At 38.4% G+C, this 27791-nt stretch overlaps 1 protein-coding gene across 1 annotated transcript in view; it reads right to left on the bottom strand.

The window, feature by feature from the left end:
* Positions 1-291: 291 nt before the first annotated feature.
* The window catches only part of mapk11 (mitogen-activated protein kinase 11), a 51882-nt gene continuing 24382 nt past the window's right edge, over positions 292-27791 (bottom strand). Inside the window, exons 4-12 of the mRNA XM_043713758.2 lie at positions 26800-26911; positions 22057-22086; positions 21000-21047; positions 20758-20872; positions 18144-18215; positions 16972-17051; positions 7715-7793; positions 2831-3004; positions 292-1508 (exon numbers count right to left, since the gene is read on the bottom strand). Coding sequence (XP_043569693.1) covers positions 1435-1508; positions 2831-3004; positions 7715-7793; positions 16972-17051; positions 18144-18215; positions 20758-20872; positions 21000-21047; positions 22057-22086; positions 26800-26911 — 784 coding nt within the window. The 3' untranslated portion in view covers positions 292-1434. The remainder of the gene's footprint in view (positions 1509-2830; positions 3005-7714; positions 7794-16971; positions 17052-18143; positions 18216-20757; positions 20873-20999; positions 21048-22056; positions 22087-26799; positions 26912-27791) is intronic.

Below are 27791 nucleotides of genomic sequence, written 5' to 3'. Positions count from 1 at the left end.
GCAAGCGATGACCACAGCTGCATTTGAGCCTCTGCCCTGGAAATTGACACAATGTAAGAATGATAGAAATTTAAATGCACATTCTCATGGCTGCCAATATGTACTGTACATGTATGCTAATTTATTCCAACATCAAGAAATTGCAAGGTGGGGGCAGAAGGGGGAATTGTTTTTTCAATAACTATCTTAAAATTCACCTGTCAGAAAATAAGTATTGTTGTGAGGATACCTGTGATTGAAAAGAAATGTATTATAGGCTATTATAGTTTTAGACTAATTAATGCTATAAACTTTATAAATCACTTGATTTTATTTCATAAATATTTCATAAAGATGTTAAAAAGGACTATCATTTCTTCATTACATTTTTTTTGTTATGGCATGTAAAATTTAATGCACTTTTATATAGTTATCTTCACCTTTGTGGGTGGGCTTATACATTGTTTGCACAACTTTTAGCTTTTGATACAGCCAAGGGAAACATTCCCCCCATGCTAGATGTTACAAACCAGTCTGAAAAGAACTTAATGTTTTTTAAAACACAATACAGAGGAATCATTCTACTCAGTTATTACTTTACCTATTGATAATGAACAATATATTATTCCTAGCAACAATCTCTTTGAAAATTTAAAGTCCATATATAGTTGGAATTTCCTGTTTGTACAGGAATTCTTTGATAAATGTAAGCATTTCAGGATCCAACTGTTGACATAACAATGCTACTAACCTCACAAATCAAACATGCAATGTGCTAAAAGTTTGCAAATAAGATAATAATTGGAGTTGACAGTCCACGAGCAGAAGCTCAATTGTCTCCTTCTTTGTCACTAATATCTCAACATGAATTTAACACAAAAAAGACGATCTAAAATGTGTTTTGCTACTATTAAATAAAAGAGCAAAGCATCAAAAGCTTGTGTGAAACCAGGCTTAAAATGTATGTGTAACAGAAATGAAGACAATAAAATTGAAGTTTTCTTTTGAATTTTTCTGACTTGGTTTGTTAATCATAAATTTTTGAAGAATGAACAAATTTCAGGTCAAATAAATGGTATAGTTATCAAATGACATCTTGAAAACATTTGTGCTCTCACTAGTTCTGAATGAGTCAGCATCATTGCCCAACTTCAGCAGTAATAACACAGGCGTTGATATAGACATAAAAAGCCATTGATAAATTTAGGATGAATGCCAGACATGATTTGGTTTATTAACTGTTTACAGAAGAAGTCATGCAAAAAGTCATGGTTAAACTAAATAAAATTTTAAAATACATTCAATTGTTTTTGGTTTAAGACAGCTATAACCAAGTTATCAATTTGTTGTGTGGTAGCCTGTAGGGTGGTGAAAATGCAGATCTCTGGCAAGTCATACACCAGCAGCAGCTGAAATGCTTTATATTTCTTAATAACGTGTTTAATGAGGTTGCTCCTAGGGTTCCATCTCCATGTTATCCATTGTTGATTGTGGCAACTCAAAGCTGTTTACCTCCTCAAATGTAAGTTCTGTGAATATAAAATTGCATTTATTTTCTATTATTCACTAGGATAAACCATAACAATAATAATAAGTGCCTCTCATGTCAAAAATTCTTGAAGTCCTTTATAAAATAAATTACTTTCTGAAGTGACTACTATAATGCAAGGTAATTTGTAAAATGCATTTTATCTTATTATAGTGTATAAATTGCTTATGTTTGTGGAGCATGTTCCTCCAAGTGTAGTGTAATGGCCCTACTGTGAACGCTCCAAAATCTTCAAAAGAGCACAGGGTCCCCTTATATGAATGAAGAATTTTATTCTTATTGATACGGATTTAGAAAGAAATGTGTATTTGGTAGGATCCAGTTTCCAGTACGTTGCTAATGATTCTAATACTGCCATTTATTGTGTGGGCTGTTCACAGAAATAAAAGCTGGGTTAAATAAAGAATGTCGCTCCCTTTTAATGCTCTTACTATTCTATATGCAGCTCGTTCCCTAGACAATGACTTTTTTTTTCATTATGCATCTCCATTGGTTGATGTAAATTGTCTGGTGTAAGAAAATTGTATTTAATAGCAAGTCTAGTTAATCTACCATACCCTGTTCTCATTCTCTGGAGCGTATTGTGACACTTGACAAAGTTTTGTGTTTCTCTTGCCCCCTGCCATGACTATTTCCCTTTGTTCTCTTGGTATGTCTTTTCTGAAACCTTACTATCAGTGGATGTGCTGACAAGAAGAGTGGCACTGAAGGAATTGAAAATTCTTTTTATTTTGGATCATTTGGAGTGGCACGATAGCTCAGTGGTTAGCACTGCTACCTCATAGCACCAGGGACCAGGGTTCAATTCCAGCCTTGAGTGACTGTCTGTGTGGAGTTTGCACATTCTCCCTGTGTCTGCGTGGGTTTCCTCCATGTGCTCCGGTTTCCTCCCACAGTCCAAACATGTGCAGGTCAGGTGAATTGGCTATGCTAAATTGCCCATAGTGTTAGGTGCATTCATCAGAGGGAAATGGTTTTGGGTGGGATACTCTTCGGAGGGTCGGTTTGGGCTGAAGGGCCTGTTTCCACACTGTAGGGAACCTAATCTAATCTAATAATTTTCGTTCAAGGTGATTGCCCAAACAGCAGGAGTGACTGACTTTCTTGGAGAGACACAATCAATGCCAAAGGTGGCTCAATATTACACTGGCTGGTGCATATACCCACTTACAGTGGCAGAGATGTTCATATGTTCATTCAACATATAAAGAATATGAGACCATCCAAATTTTTAGGATGCACAACATATGGAATAATTGAACAGAAGAGTACATATCTCAATAAGTTTCAAAATATACTTACCTTTCCACTCCTCTATAGTCCGTTCTTTATTCTCTATTGAATCATCATATGGTTCTGCTTCTGGTTCATCATCAGGGTCATGATACTGAGCAAAGTAAGGGTGAGTCAGAGCATCTGTTGCAGTTATCCTCTTATCAGTGTCAAGTATAAGCATCTTCTGAAGCAGATCTACAGCTATGATTGGAAGGGACCAAGATAAACTATATAAAAGGTTTACATATAACATCTAAATTATATTTACCCTTCATAATGGTCACATTGCAATTTATGTATGAACTTCAAACAAATTAATCTAGCACCCACTGTCTTGAAGAAGCACTCTTTAGGAGGAAGGAATAGAATAGGTGAATTGACAGCCAGGCAGGAGTTTTCCTTTTGGGTCAGGCCCCCATTGACTGGTCAAATCATGACCACACTCTGTGTGGAAATTGTCACCCATCAGCGGTTTTTCCCAGACTGATGAACCAGCAGACACAGAGTGGGCTTGTTGTCCAATTGAGAATGTTGAGTGGGCCCTTGAAGCTGGAGGGGAAGTGAGAGACAGAGTCAGAGAGGGCCCCTTCATTTTGAGGCACCCTCTGTGCACATTTTAAAAGCCCTCATATAAAAAGGATCCTATCGTGGAATTTCCTCCACAGGGTAGCCTGCAATTGCAGCTGGGATTAGGCCAAAACGGAAGGTCTCAAAGCCTGCCTGGAGTGTCTGCTTTCCTGAAGCTCACCTGGCTATTCCCTCATGCCTCAGGGTACTTGCAGACATCTAAAAAAAAAGACCAGCAGGCATTTGACATGCCTTAAGGAAGCAAGTAGCCCTTTCGCTGCCAATTCTGCCATTGGGAAAATAACCCAGTATGAGATAGTGCCAGCAAACTGGAATTCCAACTGGAGGCTCAATTTTCATGGCCTGCCTCTGTGAACACCTGCCCCTGGTTTTTGACAATCAAACGTATCTGGCATAGCACTTCCTCACTTCCAGAGTCCAGTTTTTCTATCTTAGTCCTTCAGGGTTAACCAATCCCAAAACAAGCAAGAAATTCAACCTATCCAGCCTGAAGAATCTTCTCAATACCTAATCTCAGCACCCAGAACAACTCAGCCCTTAATTCTGCTCTTGTGCTTAATGAAATCATTCACACATTACTTTTGGTTCAGAAAGCTTGTTCTTTAAAGCTTTCTCATTTGTTAGACACCAGAGTCACAGTCCTAGTGGTTACATTAGTCAATATTGCACTCAGATAGCAAAAATGATTGATTAGGTCCATACCTGTAAAATATCTGAACAACATATTATCTTCTGATGATTTTCACAGGTCTGGGGTAGTTATCTAAAATGGGTACGAGGCTATTTACATTCAATGGAGTATGAATGTGTGGTTCTCTTTCAGACTGATAGAATATCACAAGTGGTGAGCCACAGGGTTGGTGCTGGGGTCTCAACTCTTTACAATTTATATAAATCATTTGAATGAAGGGACCAAAGGTATTATAGCTAAAGTTGCTGATCACACAAAGATAGTTGCGAAAGCAAGTTGTGAAGAGGATACAAGAAGCTAACAAAGCAATAAAGATCAGTCAGTGATTGGGCGAGTGGTTGGCACTGCTGCCTCACAGCACCAGAGGCCCCCAGGTTCAATTCCAGCCTCGAGTGATTGTCTGTGTGGAGTTTGCATGTTCTCCCCGTGTCTGCGTGGGTTTGCTCTGGTTTCCTCCCACAATCCAAAAATGTGGAGGTCAGGTGCATTGGCCATGCCAAATTGCCCATTGTGTTAGGTGCCTTAATCAGGGGGTAAATATAGGCTAGGGGAATGGGTCTAGGTGGGTTACTTTTTGGAGGGTCGGTGTAGACTTGTTGGGCTGAAGGGCCTGTTTCCATACTGCAGGGTATCTAACTTAATCTAATCTAAAATGGAGTACAATGTAAGAAAATGTGAACTTGTCCATTATGGCAGAAAAACTGAAAAACTCAAACACAGTATCTAAATGCAGAGAGATCTGGGAGTACTAATGTATGAATCACATAGGATATAGCAAGTAATCAGGAAGGCTACTGAAATGTTTTGGTTTATTGCGAAGGGAACAGAGTGCAACCTAGTGAGGTTCTGCAGGGCATTGATGAGACTGCATCTGGAGTACTGTGTACAGTATTGATCACCATACTTTTGGAAGCAGTTCAGAAAATCTTTACTGGACTAAGACTTGAAATGAATAGATAGCCTTTTGAAGAAAGGCTAGACAGGCCTTGTCTGCATCCTCTGGAATTTAGAAGAGTCAGCGATGACTTAATTGAAGCACAAAAGATCCCGAGGGGACTTGACTGGGTGGTTGTGGAACGAATGTTTCCTCTTGTAGGAGAGGCTAGAACTAGATGGTCCTAGTTTAAAAATAAGAGGGCGCTGATTTAAAACAGAGATAAAGAAACATTTTTTCCTCTGGTTATGAGTCTTTGGAATTCTCTTATTCAAATGGCAGTGGAAGCAGAATTTCAAAATATTTTTGAAATATTTTGAAAAAGGTAGATGGATATTTGCTTACCAATAGGATGATAGATTCAAGTTATATAAGCATGTAGAGTTGAGGTTAAAATCAGACCATCCATGACCTTGTTGAATGATAGATCATTCTTGAAGGGCCATAGCCCACTTTCATATAAGTTTTTTGGGATGAGTGATTATTGGCTTTTCTAAGCAGAGCAGATCAGGGGCCTGGCCTCCAACCTGCTCCATTCAGTATGCATGTGAGATACCTGCAGACACCATTAAGACAGAGTTTGCGTTTTGTTTTAAATTCATGTTCATCCTGTCAGCCAGGATCTACCACCTCTCGCACTGTACGTTGTTGTGTTCCAGCATTGATCAAGCCCTGGCAAATATCTAGTGGGAATGTGACACTCCTTAGTGTTCATTGTGAAACTGCAATATTATCAGAACCTTTAGGTATTGCAGCAGGGTTACTGCTTTTGGCAGTGTGGAGTTGAGATTCCCCCTTGGCAGCAAAGATACTGAAGCCACCATAATAACAGAAGCCATGCTTGTTAACAGGTAAGGCAGACTGGTGTCAATGTTTATCTCACCGTTCTCTTTGGTACTTTTTGATCCAGGAGTGTTATCACAGTGTTGGTCTTTTTACAAGGTGTTGAGTATTTCTTTTTCAGACAGGGAGTAATTGGCCAGGCTTCAACAAGGCTGGGTTTGAAAGGTTTATTGGGGCCCTTTTTATTTACGCCTAAGAATAATGACTCCGCTTAAGGCTTTTATGTCTTGTTTTAAAAAAAGGTATTATCAAAGGAGAGTGGCCAGCTAGCTGAGTAGCTAGCTTTTGTTTAGATGAGAGTTTTTGATTCAGTTCAGCAGCAGTGTGTGTGAAGAAAGGCAGCTGGTTCTTTCCCTCCTTCTGCCCTTCTGACTTTGCAACCTGTAAGCTTTTTGTGTCATTTTTACTCTTTATGCTAAGGAGTTTGTTTATGGGGACTGTTGCAAGTAACAACAAGTCCACAACGACCCGCCGAATCTTAACCCACCCATACCCCTACATTTACCCCTTACCTAACACTACGGGCAATGTAGCATGGCCAATTCACCTGACCTGCACATCTTTGGACTGTGGGACGAAACCGGAGCACCCGGAGGAAACCCACGCAAAGACGGGGAGAATGTGCAAACTCCAGACAGTCAGTCGCCTGAGGCGGGAATTGAACCCGAGTCTCTGGCGCTGTGAGGCAGCAGTGCTAACCATTGTGCCACCGTGACGCCCATCTTGATTAGATCTTGATTAGATGTGCCCATGAGCTAAGGTGCAGCAGATGGATTAATTTAGATAAATGTGAGGTGATGCATTTTGGTAAGGTAAACCAGGGCAGGCTTTATACAGTTAACAATAGGGCCCTGGGGTTTGCTGCCAAACAAAAAGATCTAGGAGTGTAGGTGCATAGTTCATTGAAAGTGGAATCGCAGGTAGACAGGGTGGGGAAGAAGGAGTTTGGCCCACTTGCCTTCAATGCTCAGAACATTGAGTAGAGGAGTTGGAACATTATGTTGTGGCTATAGAGGACATTGGTGAGGCCATGCTTAGAATACTTCATACAGTTCTGGTCACCTTTTTACACTAAGAGTGTTGCCAAACTTGAGAGGATGCAGAAAAGATTAACAAGGATGTGTCGGGATTGGAGGATTTGAGTTATAGGGAGAAGCTAAATAGACTGCAGCATTTTTCTCTGGAGCAGAGGTTGAGGGGGTGACCTTATTCAGCTTTATAAAATCATGACGGGCATGGATAGGGTGATGATAGGGTGAATAGTTAAGGTCTTTTTCCTGGGATGGCAAAGTCCAAAACTAGAGGGCATAGGCTTAAAGTAAGAGAGGAAAGATTTAAAAAGGAACTGAGGGGTAACTTGTTCACACAGAAAGTGGTGCGTGTATGCCAGAGGAAGTGACGGAGGTACTTTTACAACGTTTAAAAGGCATCTGGATGGGTATGTAAATAGGAAGGGTTTAGAGGGATAAAGGCCAAATGTTGGCAGATGGGACTAGGCCTGATTAGGATGTCTGATCAGGGTGGACGAGTTGGACCGAAGGGTCTGTTTCTGTGCTGAATGATTCTATGACTAAATGACTCTCTATTCTGTCAATTAGTTTTGAAGTTGTGCATTAATTATATTTCATTCTATAATTATAAACTATTTGATGCATTTTATGAAGATGAACTTTCAGTTGTGAAATCTAGATGATTAGGCAAGGGTAATAGTGCAGCATAAACAATAATGGCATCTGATATTGCTCACTTATGCAATGGCATTTTGCATTCATTACAGCAAAACCTAAGCCTACAAATCACAACAGTTATTCCCATATAGATTACTTCCAACCAGTTTAAATGCAAAAAGTCTTACCTAAAGGATTGTCACCATTGAATAGTTCTTTCAAATCTTTTTGAGGCATGTATGGTAAAGATTCAATGTATTTTCTAGCCTGCAAGGAGTAAACAATGTCATTTGACTGATTTTCAATTTAGTAAAGCAAGTCCATGATTGTATTTAATTCTTTTAGAATAATATAATGAGAAATACTATAAAGTATAATGCTTCCTTCTCTGTAACAGTCTGCTTCAAACGTGGCATTGTACAGTCCATCAAGCAAATCCTCCCATGCACTGACTTTATCTATACTTCCTGCTCCCTCGCGAAAGCAACCAGCATAATCAAAGCCCCCTCCCATCCAGGTTATACTCTCTTCCACCTTCTTCCATCAGGCAGAAGATATAAATGTTTGAATACATGTATGAGCAGATTTAAGATCAGCTTCTTCCCTGTGTTATCAGACCTTTGAACGGCCTCTCAAGTATTAATGTTGATCTCTCTCTCTCTCTCTGTAACACTGTATTTTGCACTCTCTTCTGCTACCTGATGCACTTTGTAGGTACGATCTCCTATACAGCACGCAATACAGTGAAAAATGTTGTATCTCAGTACATGTAACAATAATAAATCAACAATAATAAAGAACTTTAGCTACAAGTGACCATTTGAGCTTTTGTTGCTATTAATTATAAAATCAAAGTCTCTTATAACCTTGGACTTAGTAGGGTCTTGTAGCCTACTAGCTAATGAAGTGTTTGTAGGATCTATGCAGTTAGAAAAACAAAACAAATCTTAAAGCTCTGAGAAATTATTTGAAACCAATGTTGGAGGAGTCTTTAATCGGACCTTACTAATTGGAACAAAGTTAATAATGTCTCCAACATCCGACTATCCCATTGAACTCTGAGTTAAAAATCACACAACACCAGGTTATAGTCCAACAGGTTTAATTGGAAGCACACTGGCTTTCGGAGCGTCGCTCCTTCATCAGGTGTTGTGTGATTTCTAACTTTGTACACCCCAGCCCAACACCGGCATCTCCAAATCATTGAACTCTGAAGTAGTGATGGACTGGAATCAATCTTTTGTTTTCTGAGGTAGTCGCAGCAGGCAAATGCCTCTCAAATATGCATCTACTGGAGGCCCGAGACGTGGCTGACCTCCATTGTGCTTTTTAATGTGAAAAATCAAATGTCTTGCTCAGAGTCAAATTGCTGAGTAAAATCTTATAGATTGTTTTCAGAAGCTGACTGGAACCACTGAAATGGATAATGGTGGAATTCAGATCACAGGGACCCGTGTACTATTGTCTCTTTGAGAGGATTTCCGAGTTTGAGGACTCCTCGCTCTTCCTCGTGAACCCTGATTAAGGTCTCACAGCTTAGAACAAGAAAAATGAGGACTGCAGAGTCGAGAGTGTGGTGCTGGAAAAGCACAGCAGGTCAGGCAGCATCCGAGGAGCAGGAGAATCGACGGTTCGAGCATAAGCCCTTCATCAGGAATGAAGGGCTCCTAGAATGCTGCCTGACCTGCTGTGCTTTTCCAGTACCACACTCTTGACAGCTTAGAACAGCAAACATGGTAACTTCAGTGTTTTGGAGGAAGTGCTAAACGTAGTCATGATCAAGAGGGGTTTGCTTTGGACTCATTTTCCTGTTCGCAAAATGTGAAAGTAGCAGTGTCAGTACAATGAATGCAGGCTTCCGATAAGACGGGCATTCCTGCTTTTAGTAGGTTCTGAGAGCCCACAAGAAATGACTGTCTGGAAGTGGTTAGGCTGCTTGTTCCTAATATATCTGGATGGGAAACCTGCCAACCAATGTTAAAAAAGCATAGGGATTAAAATATTGCTGGTGTGAAATTTCTGACAGAGAATGTGTTTCTCTCTTACCCTATCTGCCTGCACCCCAATTTAAAATCCACTTTAATGTTATTCAAGCTAATCTCCAGAAAAGGATACAAATGGGTATCCCAGGGAATCTATCTTCCTAACAGATCATTTACTGAAATGGCAGCTTGGAAAGGGGTCTTGTAGCCTACTAGCTAATGCAGTAATGAGAACCTTTCATTTGCAAAAATCTATTACAAACCTAATGGTGTTTTTGCAATATTGATGAGGGTGGAGGGGAGAATGTTGATAACAGTGGAAGCTACGCAAAGATTGCATTCATTGCATCTACAACATGCTGCCCAAGGACTGAGGTTCTGAACAAGAAATTTCCTGCCAACAACTGAAGGAAGCTTTGTTAGAATATAATTACAATTAGATAAGAATGAAACTCTATGGTCTGAATGCTGAATTTTATCCTGGTGATGCAAAAGATTAGAATTTTGCACATGAGCTTGTAGGACAGGGTATGCTACAGCACAGATATGGATGAAATTCCATGTTTTGGATGTTGGACTTTGTCCTGGTGATGCAAAAGATTTAAAGTTGTTCTCTGATCCAGTCTGTTTTGTTTCTGGTTATAACTGCATAATAGATATTACCCTTTTGTTTTAGAAATTCCTGGCATCTTTCACTTAATAAATTTAGTGGGTATGTCAATTTATTTGTTTTGATGCTCCTTAAACTCAACTGTATGGTTTTCTACTTTAGAAAACTCTCTGCATTAGTGCTAGTTAAAAGAAAAGCAGGATTAAAGAGGAATGATGACCGGGTTAAACAACACTCAAGATGTGCTCACCACACCCTAGTTTCCTGCCAACCACAAACCTGTTTAATAGGTGCTTGCATTGGTCTTCAAGTCAGGGTTTCTAAATACTGTTTTCTGATTATTGATATAGATTATGAAAGACAAATACTGTTCCTGACCGTCATAGCAATTGGATTCTGGGAGACATAGAATTCATTACCATCTGAGCCAGGGAGCATGTATGCCTGGGACAAACAGGAAGGAAAGGGGTTGAGATTCTTTTTAAATACGTCAGTATTTTTGAATGGTGTGTGCTCTTGTTTCATGGATTTTGTTTTTAGTTAAAGTATGATCTGACTCTGTCACAGCAGTGTGACCTTTTAAAAGAATTTTTCCAGTGAACACAGAATTTATGGGGTTTGGGGAATCGCAAGGCTGTGACAGTAGTCCTAGTCACTTTGATTAGAATTTTGCACATGGGCATTGTAAGACAGGGTATGTTACAGCACAGATATGGATGAACTTCCATGTTTTGGATGTTGGATTTTGTCCTGGTGATGCCAAAAATTTAAAGTTGGACTCTGATCCAGTCTGTATTGTTCCTGGTTATAAACTGCACAATACATATTACCCTTTTAAACATTTCTGGCATCTTTCACTTAATAAATTTAGTAGTATATCAGTTTATTTGTTAGGATGCTCCTTCAACTCAACTGCATGTTTTTCTACTTTAGAAACTGCACAATAAATATTACCCTTTTGTTTTAACAATTTCTGGTGAGAACAGAAAGAGACTCTGAGCTCCAATATAAACACTGGGCTGTATCTGATGAAATTTATAGGATGAAGCTTGAGATTAAACCCTTGGGAGCAATTGCTTTTAAAGTTTTTTTTCGGTTAATGCTTATGGCAGAAAGATGTGGCCATGTTTTGCATTAATGATGGGAAATCACAGTTTTCAATATCTACAAACGGCAAGCACAACAACATAATTCCTCTATTTCAAACACTGTTTTGTACAATATTTGTTAAAAGTGTACATAGTATTTTGAAAAAGTGTTACTATCAATTGCCAACAATTTCCCGACAAGCTTCAGAGGAATAATGCACATGGAATTCCATGATCCTTTGGCCAAGGTTGTGCAGCATGATTGGGACAATCTGCATGCAAATACAATCTCCCATATGTTTCCGTTAGGATAGATTTTCAAGTAACTTAAGTTGAGGCCATGACTTGATCACCTTCTTGTGGTCTGGGCAGCATGACTCATCATGAATGTGCATTGAATCTATGTTAATCCACTGCAAATACAGTTTGCAATGGTGGAGTGGGCATAACTCTGCATCCATCCACAATAAAATATAGTCAGTTTACGTTTCAGATTTGTAAACAATGTTCAAGCACAAATGGTGCAAATGTCCAGATAACTGTAAACATCCTTCATTTTCAAATTATATACTTGTAGATCATCTTGCAGTGATTATAGGTTGGTAAATTGAAATGTCTTTGCAGGTTCGAGGATAAATTCAAACATACATTCAATCCAGGCCACAACATGAGATGGAGTTTCTTCTTCACCACTAAAATGCAATTCTGAAATTTTAAAACTATGGGAATCATAGAAAAATTACAGCTCTGAAAGTGACCATTCAGCCCATTGTGTCTGCTCCTACTGAATGAGCTAGCTGCCCATTTTAAACCCATACCTACTCTGTGGCTTGCACATTACAGCACTTCAGATACAGATCCAGGTTTCTCTTCACTGAATTGAGGGTTTCCACCTCCTGAACTGAGCAGTGAAGTCCAGATATCCACCATCCTCTAGCTGAAAATGTTTCTCCTTCCAGTGATCACCTTAATTTTGTGCTCCCTAATAAGTGACCTCTCTCCTAAAGGAAAACAATTTGTTTCTGCCTACTCTACCCAAACAGCACACCTCCACTCCATTATTTTGAACACCTCAATTACACCACCTTTCAGACACCTCTATTCTAAGGGAAACAATGCTAGCATACCTAACCTTTGTTCCTAACTGCAATTTTCAACCCTGGCAACGTTCTTATAAAATCTTCTCTGTTTTCTCTGTGCAGCAATGTTGTCCTCCATGAAATGTCATGACCAGAACTCGATAGAAAACTCCAATTATGGCCTGGTCTATGTCTTACATAGTTCTGAAATTCCTTCTTTTGTATCTTGCCCAATGAAAGAAAGCATCCCATATGCTTTCTTTACCACTTTGACGAGCTGTTCTGCCACCTTCAGGGATTGGTAGATATGCACTCCGGGTCTCCGAATTCCTCTGTCCATCTTGATACCTTTCTATTCAATGAGTATAAACAGGTTCTTGAGTTGGTCTTTATTTACAAAGCAGCAACTTTGTACCTCATTGGGGTGAGATTTCAAAGTTACATCCTTCTGTATGAAAATTACTTAATAAATTTTATGTTCTCCCAGAACCCATAAGAACATTTCAAAATTTCAACACATTTTGTTCATTACAGATTTTGAAATTCAGTTTTAGAATTTGAGTTTGGGTAATCCTACAGTGTCAACATGCTGATATTTATTTCTCAATAGTCACTCATCAACTTCAGAATTCATATTGTTGGCTTGTTAAAACGTGAAGGGCCCGTTAACAAGCTGCAGGTCACTTCTTGATTATTCATTTAGAATTTGATACAACATCACATTATTTCCATATAAATAATTGATGTGGAAACAAGGTCTCCGAAGTTTAAAAACAAAATCCAGGATAAAATTTTAATAGTGTTGAGAATAAACAAGATTAGTAATGTTTATGCAAGCCTTTGGGTCAACATATTTCCAATAACTAAGTCATGAAATAACATAGAAATGTAATATGAGAAGAAATGCAACTTAAAATTAAAATGACTTGCAGGAAGTGAGAAGTAAGTCTATCAGTTTCAGTACCAGTAAATGTACTCGCTGACCTTCACTGGCTCCCTGTTAAACAATGCCTCAATTTTAGAATTTCCTACTTGTTTTAAAATCCATCCAAAGCCCAATCCATCCATACATCTGAACTTCCTTCAGCTCTACAACTGTCAGAGGTAAGTAACTATCCACCTCTTATCCTGCCATTTGATTTTAATCACTCCTCAACTGATGCTGTCTCTGGCCAAAACTCTAGTTTCTAAGCTTTTATACATTTCTTCCTTTCTTAAAGACACACCTTTTGAAAGCAGATGTCTTTGACCAAAGCTCTGATTATCTATCCCAATATCTCCTTTTTCAGCTCAGTGTCAATTTTTTTTTGTGTAAAGCACCTTGGGATTGCAAGAAAATAAGTCCCTTAATAAGTAGCTATTTTTGGAATAATAAAAACGTTGTGAAATTTGCATTGATTATTCAATTGCAAAGAAAGGAAATCAATGCTTAAAACACTTCTGGAAATAAGTGGGTCATTAATTATGTCAGGTTTCCAAGTTAGCGAAAATAGAACCTGAGTAACCTACTATCAGCGCAAGTGTTTAGAAAAAGATGATCCTGGCATAATGCAAATTGACTTGAGCGAGGAGGTGGGCAAAGAGGGAGATGACTATCCTGTCAGTTGCGTAGCCTGTCCTGCGCTGTGTTCAGAACAGTCTACCAAACCCCTAAAAATGATGATTATTAACAAGTGCTCAGAATCAAGGAGCATTGCTTTTCAGACAACTATCATCTTCAGATGGAAGATGGCCGAGAAGAGGAAGAGGAAGCCACAAGGAGGGGATCTCTAGCACTTTGAATCGTGAGCAGGATAGTGCTTCCACAGTTCAAATGAGATCAACACACACTCTGCCAACTGTCTCTTCATCCTCTGCTACCACTGATCAATCCATAATTGTCATGAGTCATTTACTTTTTCTCTCTATCTAAACTACTGCTTAAATTTAGTACACTATCTGAAAATTACTTCTGAATAATCAACTGCCTACCTTGGGTAATTGGTCCCACATTTCAAAACCTAACGTAATGTTTTATTATGATGAAGGTGATACAGAAATATAAGTCATGAAAATTTATTTCTCTGGCTTTCGTTAATCATCTGTCATGGTTTTGCCAAAATTGCTCAATTAATCTCTATTGAATTAATCTCCTTTTCACTGAATTTCTTTCTACCTTGCTCAATTTTCACTCTATTTGATTTTTGGTGCTCCATCCTTTGTTTTCTTACTGTCACACCCTTTCTTCTCTGTAACTCTTTATTGTTCTTTTCATTTGTACAATTTCTTTTGTTACTATGCCTTTGCTTCCCCACATCCAGCTTTGTCATTCTTCTCCTGGCATACAGGCAAAATCTCAAGCAGGAGACCCCCTCACAGATCCAGGTCCAGTGCTGGTCAGAAGAGGCAGAAGATCAACTCTGGTGCTGTCTGGAATCGGCTGATTGGGCCACGTTCAAACAGGTACCTTGGACGAGTACGCCACCACCATCACAGACTTTATCAGCATGTGTGTGGAGGAAGTCAATCCGGGTGTTCCCTAACGGGAAACCCTGCATGAATCTGGACATACAGAACCTGCTAAACACCAGGCGTGAGGCTTTCAGATCAGGAGACCATTTAAATATAAGGAATCCAAGTAAGACCTTTGCAGAACCATTAAGACAGCCAAGGACCAATACCGACCCAAACTAGAGACCCAGACAGACAAGGTAAGAACTATGGCAAGAACTGAATGACATCACAGGTTCTAAAAAGAGACAGTGCAAGATTGCAGACGCTGACATATCCCTCCCAGATCGTCTCAACGCCTTCTATGTTCGCTTTGAGCAGAATTTTGGCGGAGAGGTAACACCTATTCCGAACAGTCCTGATGGACCTATCCCAACAGTCACTTCATCAGAGGTCAGATCAGTTTTCCTTTGTGTGAATCCAAGGAAAATGATGGGACCAGACAGAGTACCAGGCCGTGTACTCAGAGCATGCGCAGATCAACTGGCAGAGGTCTTTTCGGACATCTTCAACCTCTCCCTGCAGCAGGCCACCGTCCCTGCCTGTTTCAAGAGGCCAACATCATCCCTGTGCCTAAGAAGGCTCATGTAGCATGTCTCAATGACCGCCCAGTGACCCTAACATCGGTGGTCATGAAGTGCTTTGAAGGACTGGTCATGGCATTAATCAACTCCAGCCTTCCCACTCCTGACCCACTCCAATTTGCCTATCGGACCAACAGATCCACATCAGATGCCATATCACCTGCCCTTCACTCCTCCTTAGAATATCTTGACACCAAGAACAGCTATGTAAGAATCCTACTCATTGACTACAGTTCAGCCTTCAACACTATTATCCCCTCGAGAAAGATTACTAAACTTAGTGATCTTGTACTAAGCCCCACTCTCTACAATGGATCCTCAGTTTCCTGACTTACAGGCCACAATCAGTGAAGATTAGGGACAATATTTCATCCTCACTAACACTCAACACTGGAGCTCCCCAGGGGTGTGTACTCAGCCCCCCTCAGTAACTCCGAACCCAGAATAGTCTCTAATTAGATAGATTGTGTCACTCCTCCCACTACTGCACTGTGTGGTTAACCAGCTGGTATCGGATGAAACTAAAAAACTCTGAAGTTATGAGGTCATGTTCTCCATTTGCATAAATAGAATGGAGAGGTTCCTCTTTAGAAATGGGCATGATAGCATGGCAAGGGGTGTGTGGACGTCTTTACTGCAAGATCAAATGCACTTTGCAATCTTCTGTCCACTAGAATAAGATGGATAAAAAGGCCACGAAGGTGTGGAAAGCACTACTGGAGTAACTGATTAAACTAGAAGCCATGTGAACATTTAAGAATATCTTAGATGGGTGATTGTCGGAAAGCAGAATAGAGATTTGGGAATAAGGGCAGCATATGAAATAAGGATAACAATTGACGAGGGGAAAAGACGAAAATGGACTATATATGCCAAAAAGTTTGTTATAATTTCTAAGTACTTGTAAATAACATTTATTGCTGCATACTTTGCCTGAGGCAAGACTATTCAGTCAATTATTTATTCAGAATAAAACCTCACCAAAGAAGAATCTTGATTGCTATGTGTATTATGAACTGTGTGCAAATTGTGGTTTCCTAAATTGTAGCAGCGTCTATCCAGCAACAGGCTTCATTGGGTGTAATGAGCTTTAGGATGTACTGAGGCTATGAAAGGTTGGTTCTGTGAGACTGCAAGCCTATCTTTTACTTTTATGCTGTCCATTAAAGGGAAAACATTTATTAGATGCTTTCATGTTTTTGTTTTGTCCAAATTAGCAAATTTCAGCTTTTGGCTGTAGCAGGGAGTAGTACAATTGGTTACAGAAACCCCTGATTACAGATTCCTGTGGCTGATTGTTACTTTGCAAATTCCTGCTCAAAGCGTGTTTCTGTTCAGTCGGCCTTATTTGTGATGGCTCATGTTTTTAAATAGTTTGCTTACACACATTCCAAGACCACACATGAATATTTACCAGTTAGTTGTCACAATTACTTTGAAATCACAATTCACTAAAATCATGTTGGATAGAAAGGAGGAAAACCTATCAAAGGCAGAATTTTATCATAAGTGTGACTATGTACTCTCCACTTTGATACCTGATGACTATATGAGGGGACAAATAACTTCCTGTTTGAACAGTAGTTACTGTTAGGATCAAACACTCACTTACATGTTCTGAAGATATCTTTTTTAGTAATTCAGTACTCGGTGTTCCAACAACTTCCATTATTCGCTTCAGTTGATCAATATCTGTATCATTATAAGAAAATATAGAGGAGAAAAGAAAATGCTCTTGTTGATAAGTCACAATATCTGCTGCTTAATCAAAGCTCAATATATTTTATAGACCATATAAGATTGGGAAAGCTCACTATCTAGAAAAATGAGGATGGTCAAAGTTACAATTTCACTATTATCTGTAATAATTAGAGATAAGAGGGAGGCTTTTTCTTACATTTCATACCAATCATACAAACACTAGCTCTAGCTAGTAATCAGCTCTAGCTCATGTTGGTGAAAAATTAAACTTTAGCACTATTGCTGTACTTTGTCAACAGCAGTGGGGGTCCGTTGGAATCGAGGATGATGTCTGTCAATTTATATGAAGTCCTTAGATAAGCCCAATTTTGGCTCGAAAACCTTTTCTGTAATGGGAGCACATTATTGCAACAAGAAGTTGGAATTTGCACCACTGGATGGGCGTCATTCTTCCTTTGGTGCTGCTGTTTGACCTCCCAGTGAAGTCATGGACCTTGGTGTCTTGTGTCTTGATGGTTTGGGCGATGCCATACTGAGCCATTCTCCTCTCAGTCAGTAGTGCCGAAGCCTTTTGTGTCTTAGGGTGACCTTGAGTCTCTATTTATACCTTTCCTTTGCCCAACCTTTGGACCAACTGCCAATGGAGAGCTGGAAGATGAGAACTTTTAAAGGCGGAGGCAGTTTTTGAGCATCTGGACACAAGAGCCCATCTATGGGAGCTGGCTCTTTAGGAGCAGAGCTTTTGATATTGGTAGGTATAGCTTCATGGGGAGTGCTCACATTGGTCCAGCTGTTCTCCCATTTGATCCATAGGGTTCAATGTGAGTACTGCTGGTGGAAACACTCTAGAGTCTTATTGTGATGTTGGTAGATGGTCCAGGTTTCATTGCGGTAGGCGCAGTGTTCAATACAACAGCTTTCCAGACCAAGATTACTCCTATTAGAGTGCATGAGTCACCCTAGCAGTAAACATAACTCTGGATAACTTGTATTTCAAATTCTTTTACTTTATGTTCATTCCATTTACCAGTCTAAAATCAGAATAAATACTATCGAACAAACAAAAAAACTTGTCAAGGATACAATCAGTTCCTGGGAAGAGGGCTTTTCCTTTCAACAACTCTGCCATAATGCATCCAATAGACCAAATATCCACTGGGGAAGCAAAAGAAAAAGAATTTAGATTAAAAAGAAACCTGAAAACAAGTCCAAAACTGTATTGTGTGCATTGGTGCAACAACTTTACCATTACACTCTGGAGGCTTTCTTTTCAGGGATAGAGCTTAACACGGTTTCATGGCATCGACTGCAATACAAATTTAAGTCATGATTTCTCACTTGTTTCCCTTGGATTGGGAGTCTAGGATTAAAGGGCACAGTCTAAAAATTAGTCTTACAAGTTCAGAGCTCTTCTGAAAGTAACAATTAATAGATTTTATTTAACAATCAAAGGTCGTATGGAGTATGGGGTAAAGGCAGGTACATGGAGTTTGTTCACACATTGGTCTGACCTCATTGAACAGACAAACTGGCTAAAGAGCCTACTTCTGTTCCAATGGTATATCTTCTAATGTTCATTATACTGTTACTGTAAACCTACTGTTACCAAAACTTGATATGACCAGATTTACGTAATCACAGTTGGAGGTCACCTTTGGATTCATTTTCTTGTCGAAGCAGAATAAGTTTTAAATTGAGATAATGGGCTGAATTTTAACTTCGGCATCCCAATCTGAATGCTGGGCTGAAACTCTGGGAAGCTGGCGATAACCCTGGCCGATCCCTGGCGAAGATTTGCAAGGAGGCAGCCACCTCCAGAAGCAATGCCAGTTGAGCCCCAGCAGACAGAAAGTCCTAAGGGGTGCCCGAGGGGCTAGAGGGCTGGCAGCCTCCTGAAGAAGGGTTTATGCCCGAAACGTCGATTCTCCTGTTCCCTGGATGCTGCCTGACCTGCTGCGCTTTTCCAGCAACACATTTCCAGCTCTGATCTCCAGCATCTGCAGACCTCACTTTCTCCTCCAGCCTACTGTGGGAGACCATCACTGTCAGTGGGAGATTTGCATGGGCACCTTAAGGGGGACGCTTATACATTGTATTAAATTTATAAGTTGACCACAGCTACCAGGCCATCGTTGCACAGGCAGCTCCCCTCCACTGGGGTCTCTGTTATAGCTGTCACAGCCCAACAAGTCCATGCTGAGAAGTTCATAGAATGTGCCTCAGGCTCACCCTGGCCTGTCAGTAGGAGGCTCCACCATTTCATTTGAGGGACTGGGCTGTACCTTCAACTGCCTTGGCCTCAAGTTCCAGAACACACTCCTATATCTTTCCACCTCTCTACCTTGCTTTCTCCCTTTAAGGCACTTATGAAAATTTACCTCTTTGACATCAGACCAATGCCTCCTTATGAGGTTCAGGGTCATATTTTGTATTGTGCTGCTGTGGAGCACTTTGGAATGCCATATTTCATTAAAGCCACTGTATGAATCCAAATAGTTAATTATAGACCTGAGGCCCAGATAGTCAAAGTTTGCATTAATTAATTTTTTTTGCAACATAGATCCAAAATTTTGATTGTCTACTCTTACGAATCGAGTACAAGCTATAAAATTAGTTTGATGCAGATGCTATGTTCTTAATCCGGTCAGCAAATCAAAATCTTAAGTGGCACTGGAAACTCTTTATTCACATCAATTTAGCAGCCATCAATATCAAGGAAGAGTTAGCAGAAAGGCTGGTGAAGACAATGCAGATCTGTAAAGGGTTTTATGCATTCTCTACAACCTAACCATCGTGTCCTACATATTGCTGCAAATGCTCTCTTGAAGTTGTTTCTAAGCATTTTCTTCTCAGTAACTGAAATATTTATTGTCCCCAAAATAAGAAAAACACACCATGATAATATCTCTACATAAAACATCTACCACTTGTTATTTTTGCCTGTTTTGACTGAGCTGAGTTTTGATTGTGCAGTTGGAATATACGCATTCCATATTATGCATCATTCAACTAGCTGTACTGCAGGAAGGTTATCTTTATTGTTCAGCAGTTTCTATTCAAATATTTTCTTCAAAATTATGATATGGCAAGAGTGAATAAAACACAAGCTTTCTCACACAACAAATGTGCACAGAAGGTATTTTTCAACTTCATTTGTGTTTTATTTAGTGCAGTGTAAATATAAAAGTAAGAAACAGAACTGCAGTTCCATTGACTTTCATTATATCCGTTAGTAATGGCACTTGGGATTCAGCAGGCACATATTAAGAGAATGTCAGAAAACATAAATAGGGAACTGTTTTATACTGATTTTGGCTTCTTACCAATGTTCTTGAGAAATACTTTTCCCAGACTGAAAGACTGAAAATATGCCCAAAGAAAGGGAAAAAAAAAACATCCTATCCATGTCTTTAATTTGCAGCTGTGTTTATTCCAGTTTTTTTTTTCAAAAACCCCTCATCTTGTGAGTTCCTAGCCAGATGCCCAGTATGGGATGGGAGCTTATATTAAATAGAATTAGTCCAACCCAGAGTTCTGACTGGGCTGACCATTTGTAAAATATTACAATACAAGGTTTGCAAGTCCCACCATGAAACACTGTGAATGGAACATATACTGTAGAGTCTGTACTTAGAGAATCCTTGGCACTGATTTGAAAATTGAACAATGTTTCTATAGGTGTTAGCATTCCTTTTACCTGTCTGATTATAATGCATCCAGTTTAGCATTATTTCTGGTGCTCGATACCATCTAGTTGCTACGTAACCAGTCATCTCATCATCGGTCTGCCGTGCCAATCCGAAATCTAGAATCTGTATGTTCAATAAATATAAAACTATATGTTAGGAGCAAGCGGTGGAGGAAGAGAAAGATGTAAAGAAAAAATATTCTACTTCTTCAAATATGAATTCAACAGCAAGGGAACTAAGTTATCCTTACTCGTAATTCACAGTCCTCATTTACTGCTAAATTGCTTGGTTTCAGATCCTGCAGAGAGAAAATATTTATCACTATTTCAGACTAATGTAGAAACATCAAATGCTTTGGATGCATAAAACAGATGATATCACATTGACTCTTCACTTTCTTTGCAATCCTGCATTTTGCCATTACATATCTTTTGATCAGTCTTTAAACATGAAGAAACAGACCTTGTTCTGTAATTTGGTTTTAAAAAGTTACATAATTTAATTCTTTAGATTTGTAATATTTGTAATGAAAATATTTATATTGAAAATATTTATTGTTACCGTTCCTACTGGCTATAACCCTATCATGCACTAGCTATTGATACAGATTTCCCAGAAACCAAAGTCCCAAAAGGCATATACTTCTCTGTGTTTGCATTCATTTTAGCCCCTTATCCTGCTACAAAAGTGGTAAACCTATATGAAACATTTGCTTTTTCCAATGTCCTCGAACGTTCGAATACATGGTTGTCTGCCCCCTGTAGCCTGGCATATTAATAAGGGAGGCAATTGGTGGGATAGCATTATCCATTCTAAATTCTCTTGGTATTTCTCCCTATACTTCTAAGTTACTGTGTGCTATCAACATACTCACACATACAATTCACTGGCATGGTGGGACCCTTCTAGGACAGATTAATGGTCTATAGCACTCCAAGACTGAAGTCATGGCTTTTCTGAAATTAGCCTTCACAGAAATGAGGGCTGTTTTAAAAGTATTGCAGTGGTTTCCAGCTGAACCTACTCAACTATGCTTGCAAACAGCTGGGAAGGCAGTCTTTTGTTGATTGTATCTCGTCTAAAATGGAACAAGCTGGCGGATTGCCAGTCACCACTAAACAAATGGAAACTCTGGGGTCAGAAACTTATTGTGATGGAACTTTCTCTCCCCATTTGCTTAAGCTCTTTATTAATTTGACTGTTTACTGGTTTGACTTATTTTTGTCTTATTAAACTTTTACTTAAGCAGGACATGCTGAGAATAAAAACTTACACAGGATACAATACATAATACAAACTCAACTTACTCTGTGAATGATACCAGCTGAATGGATGTACTGTCAGAAGAAAAACAGGAAATTATGATGTTATAAATCAAAAATTTCATCATAAATGTATTGTGAAATTGAATTTGAAATTGCCAGATTTTTCTTGTTGAAATTGACCATTTTTGTTTCTATGTGGAAAGACTGCGAAAAACAATAGTTAACTCTGTCTTATGATAAACCTATCAAAAATTGTTTTTTCCAGAACTGTAGAGAGAGACTAGGGAGCATGGAGAACAAGAAAGAAAATGAGAGAAAAGGTCAAACTAGAGAAAGCATTTTTTGATGCTGATTTATTTGTTACAGGAAAGTTGCCTAATGACGTTGATATAGTCAGGGTTGAGCCTACAAAAGATTTTCTTTTATTGATTTATGTGATATGAGTGTCACTGTCCAGGCCAGAATTTATTTTATCCTAACTGCTCAGACAGCAGTTAAGAGCCAATTAAATTGTTGTGGTCCAGAATCACATGCACATCAGATCGGGTAAAGATAGCAGAATTCCTTCTCTTAGTGAACATGACATATATGATTAGATGGTTGTTATTACACAAGCTTCTTCCTCCAGAATTTTTTTAATGAACTCAAAGTGCACCATGTGTCACAGTGAGATTTGAACCCATGTTGCCTGTGGTTCTGAATTGCTCGTCTCGCGACATCCCCACTATGCCCAAAATTTAAAAGCTATTCAAAGCAAGGATCAATCTTTGGCCTTTGTCAAGAAGTGTGTATATGTATGTATGTGTATGGCAGATGCCACTTTGTCCTCAAGTCGAGTGGATTAGGGCTCAGTTGGTGTCATCTTGTGAGAGAAACAGTTGCCATGGCTGCAGATGGAAGCATTCTGGTAGTTTATTCAGAACTGTGTTGAAGCTCTGGTAGTTAGTGGATTGCTCACTTTTATGGCTGGAATTACTCTGTGGCATAGGCTTCAGTTACAAAATGAAGAGAAAATATCAAGAATGTATGCACTAATATAAAATCATGGCAGGCTCAATTTGCTGGAAGGCTTCAACATGGGAGATCTTCAGACATCACCCACAGGATTGTTCCCACTGATTTGCATTTAATTTCAGACAATACAGTGGGAACATTTCCACAATGAACTCATGGGGATTTTACACTATCTTCAGGAGAGATGCTGCAAGGATTAGTGCAGCCACACTCAAGGTTTGGCTAATAAATTTTAAAAAGCATTTTAAAACAGGTAGGGCTGACGTGAGAAGGAACAAATGCTGGTAATTAATAAGGAGCCAAAATTATGCTTGAGTGACAGTTTTATAACATGGATTAAATATTTGTACTGGGCATCATGTGCATGATTTCCATTCTGGAGGCTTCAAAAGCATGCCCTACTGCTTTCAGGAAATGTTGATTTTTGTGGTTATGACCAGTTAAGCAAACAGCACTTGTGTGTCAGCTTCTCGTAAGAAAATTGAGGTAAAGGTGATAGATACCAACACATCAGAGTATTTGAAAACCAAAACTGAAGGTTGTCAGATAAAACCAAATAGTTAGAACCTGAACAGTGCCTATATACCGAAGGTTTTTTTTTCAATCTACCGCTGATTGTTCAGAAACTTAAGGCAGAAAAGCTTTAAGATGGGCTGATGGTAAATGTCCATTGCTGTTATAGCTGCTTTTAATTGATCTATGTCCCCAGGGCAAATACAGAAAGTTAGTAAACTGCCAAAAATCAGGATTTTAGAACTAATATTTTCTCAAAGGAATTGTCTGGATATTTCTATGAGGATTTATTTTTCTCAAGCTAAATTGCAGTTGCATTTTGATAGAGAATGTTCCCTCATACAATTGCACTAAATGTGGTATTTGTTTGTCACAGCAAATTGTCAGGATTTAGAAATAGCCTGTGAAGAAGTGGTGATGAGATTTACTTAATTTCAATGCATTATACTGTTTTTCTTCTTTGAGGTCTTTGCTACAGCACGCCGCTGTGATGTATAATTATTGTTTGTGTGTTAACTAGAATGCTTGGTTGTTTTACAACTTTGTTGTTTTCAATTTGTTTAATACATCTAAATTATATTATTAAATTTTAGTTATTATTAATTTATAATTTTTGAGGGCCCTTAGTCCTATCAATTAACTGATGGAAGAAACAGTGCAATCTGTAATGAAATGGTCATCCACGGGCCCAAATGCAATATGACAAAAAATACAATCGCCTCCTCAGCCTTGAAAGAAAGTTGTAAAATACAGCTCGCTCTCTCGGTTACTGGAAGTGATACTTTTGTGCACTTTGTTTTGTCAAAAATATTTGCATATTTTTGTCTACTGATCATGTTAAAATAATTTTGACAATTTTAAAACAGCACAATGGTTTGCAAATACTCACTATAGCTTTATGGTATTTTAACCTATTTATTTTGATTTACTAAAGATTGACAAGCACTTTCGTGTTTAAAACATTTAACATTTCCATGAGAAATGATTTTGACATGTAAAGTAGAATACAATAGACTGTCTAAAATATACCAAATAAAGTGTCAAAAATCAATGTCATAAAGTTTGTATTCACAATCAAGCTTGAACTACCATCATTCCTGTGTCTTTTTTTAAAAATAAGTTGTTGTTTGGCATTGAGATCTCTGTTATTGCTACCCTTGTGGATGAATTTGGGTGTTGGGTATGTTTACTAGCTGACTGTTTAACTAAATGTAACATTTAACTAAATGTAAATGTTTAACTTGTCTATTCCCTGCACAAATTTTGATCGAACCAACTAATTTCAGTAATATTCTGTCATCAGATTTACAGACTTATTTCATTTTTTGGTTTAATACTTTTAATGAATTTCAGATTTATTGCTGATGAAACAACTCTGTTCTTTCTGAAGTCAGGATAGACCATTGCTGACTTAAACTAGCAGAGTTTCTTGAAAGTGTTAACGGAATTTAGGCAATTTAAGAAATGACAGAACCCAGACTATGTGAAGTGCGACCATGGGTCAAGATTACATGTAGATATTCACTTCTGTACATGTAAAAAAATCCTTGCAGTTATAGTGCCTTTCACAACACCAATGTCGCTGTTATGTAGGAAATGTGGCAGCCAATTTGTGCACAACAAGCTTCATACTGATATGATAAGTACAAGATAATCTGTTTTTAGTAATACTGACTGAAGGATTAAAAAGCGCACTTAGGTAAAACTTTTCTGTTCTCTTTTGGATATAGTGTTATGAGGTCTTTTACACAACATGACAGCTCAGACTTCAATTTACTGTCTCATTCAAAATATGGTACCTCTGACAGTGCAAGCCACCCTCAGTATGATCTAGAATTCTGTGCTTAAGCATTTTGAATTGCACGTGAATTCAGGTCTTTTGCTAACAAACGAGGCAAGGTCGGCACTATAGGCAGTTATACATAAAGTAAGATCATTCTCAAAAAGTTTAGACAAGACCAACTCTGATGCTATCTGTGGCTGCTTCGAACTGGTCTGAGGTCGAAGCAAAAGGGACAGCTTTAGCCTTCAAGGTTCCATCTTTGCAGTCTATCTTCCTTTTCAAACTAATCTGACAAAACCAATTGCCATAAATGGTAGTTTTGTGACAGCTATCCAGGGAGAACCATCTATATGACAGAATCATACAGGTCACTGACCAAGTGCCGTGGGTGGAACAGAAGCCCTTACAATGCAAGAGAAAACACTTGCTAGCTGACAATCATAAGAAAATCTTGACTGTAATGGTTTGGAGTTCAATCTTGGGTACATTTTCCACTGATCAATATATTTTTCTGGTAGAGGTTTAGTTACAATAATGAGAATAGCATTGTTAAGTTCATGGACTTTGATCGTTCTTTTTGTGAAAGCAATCTGCAACATACCATTGACATAGATGAATGCAAAATGTTTCTAGATAGGTCAATATAATTCTGTAAATGGTAATTAGTATTTAAGTATTTTAGATGGCAAAAAAAAGGGAAGAAACTGCAAATACTGAAACTCAAACAAAATCAAGCTAGAGATACACAGGAAGCAAAACTGAATCCATGAAGAAACCAGGCAGGTTAATTATTTTCATAACATTAAATGTGAACTTTTTCAGTGAAAACATTTCACATAAGTTTTCTAATTGAAGGCAGATTTAGGGCACATTGTAACCTTTTACTTCATACACAGATAATTGTTTTAGCTTTTACCCATATCTTAAGGAGGATATGTAATTACCTGATAGTTGTGGTAATAATTTCATCAAGTAATTAATGAATAACGGTAAATTCCATTTAGTCTCCCTCACTTAAAAAAATTACATCTTTTGCAATGAATCTACTTCTTAGTGAAAATTCACTTCCAAAACACCTCTGTCTACATGCAAATGAGATCAACAGATATCCTCCCTGATGAAATACCTTGAATAATAATTTTAAAATACCTGCACATTTGGAATATTTGAAGAACTACTGTAAATTAGTTATGCTGTGACCATTGTTTGACTGCAGAGAATGGGTTGCTGTTGGGGTAATGACTTAATGAGGTCAAGTATGGAGTAAGTCGTTGAATATCATAAGACTGGAAGAGGAGAAAGGATAGTGTACATGCTTAATATTAATCATTAATAGATAGAAAGCTGAAATGTGTAAATGATGTTGAAACCATCTAAAGTATGCATCGGATAGAAAAAGAAATGAAAATCAGACATTGTTCTTGACCATTGTTAACCTAATTTTGTTTCTACATATAGTACACTGAATACTGTACCTTAAGTCCCCTGAGTAACTGATACACAAGAAACTGCACATGATCATCTGTCAACTTCTGACACTTAACGATGTTATTCAAATCTGCACCCATAAGGTTTGTCACCAAGTACCTACAGTGGTAAATATGTAATTGGCATTAGACAAAGATTTTAAAGAAATTGTTTGACAGACAATCAACCTTCACAGTACTCTTGAGCTAAATACAAGGCACTTTAATCGCAAGATCCTTTCCTCAAATATGCAACAGTTGCGCTGGCATATCATTTTCCAGCATCATAATCACAAAGCATGAATAATAATTTCTTTACTATTGCAAAATTGAACTTTTTTTTCAACAAATAAGCTATTGGCACTCAGGCACTTTGAAAATATCAAAACGACATCAGACATATATTTTATTAGGTAAGGGTATTAAAGGATATAGAACTAAGGCAGGTAAGTGGATCATGATCTAACTTAATGCTGGCACAGTCCCGAGGGGCTGAATAGCCTGGTCTTGATCCAAAGTTTATCATCTCCATTAGAGAACAAGATTAAAAAAACACAGTAAATGCTTGAAGAAATGTTTCTAGGTATGACTAGAATAATGGATTCAGAATATTTCAATATACTGTCAAAATTAACTGCATTATCTGTTCAGCCCAATAATTCCACATGTAATTCACTCTATTCCTGACTCTGCATTTGGCAGATGCAGGAAGTGGTTGTCAACTTCTTCTTTCTTAAAAGACAAGTTATCTTGGGTTGTACTTGTGCTTCTCCCTTGTAAACATTTGAGAGATGTTTGAACCAGATGCACATAGGTATCCCACTTCCCATTTTAAAATCGTACTATGTCTTCCTGCATTTTTGTTATAAAATGATGTGTACAAATTCATAATAGAAACTACTTCTGCAAATATAGCTGTCTTCAGTGAAGCTGCTTCCATGCTGGCAAAAAGGTGGTTAAATTTGGGAACCAAGAAATTTCATCATCCTGCATGCACTTCA

This window comes from Chiloscyllium plagiosum, unplaced genomic scaffold (assembly GCF_037043375.1).
Source record: "Chiloscyllium plagiosum isolate Xiang-an unplaced genomic scaffold, Cpla_swu_hap1 HiC_scaffold_23, whole genome shotgun sequence".
In the NCBI taxonomy this organism is placed as follows: domain Eukaryota; kingdom Metazoa; phylum Chordata; class Chondrichthyes; order Orectolobiformes; family Hemiscylliidae; genus Chiloscyllium; species Chiloscyllium plagiosum.
This window is presented reverse-complemented; position numbering and strand designations above follow the sequence as displayed.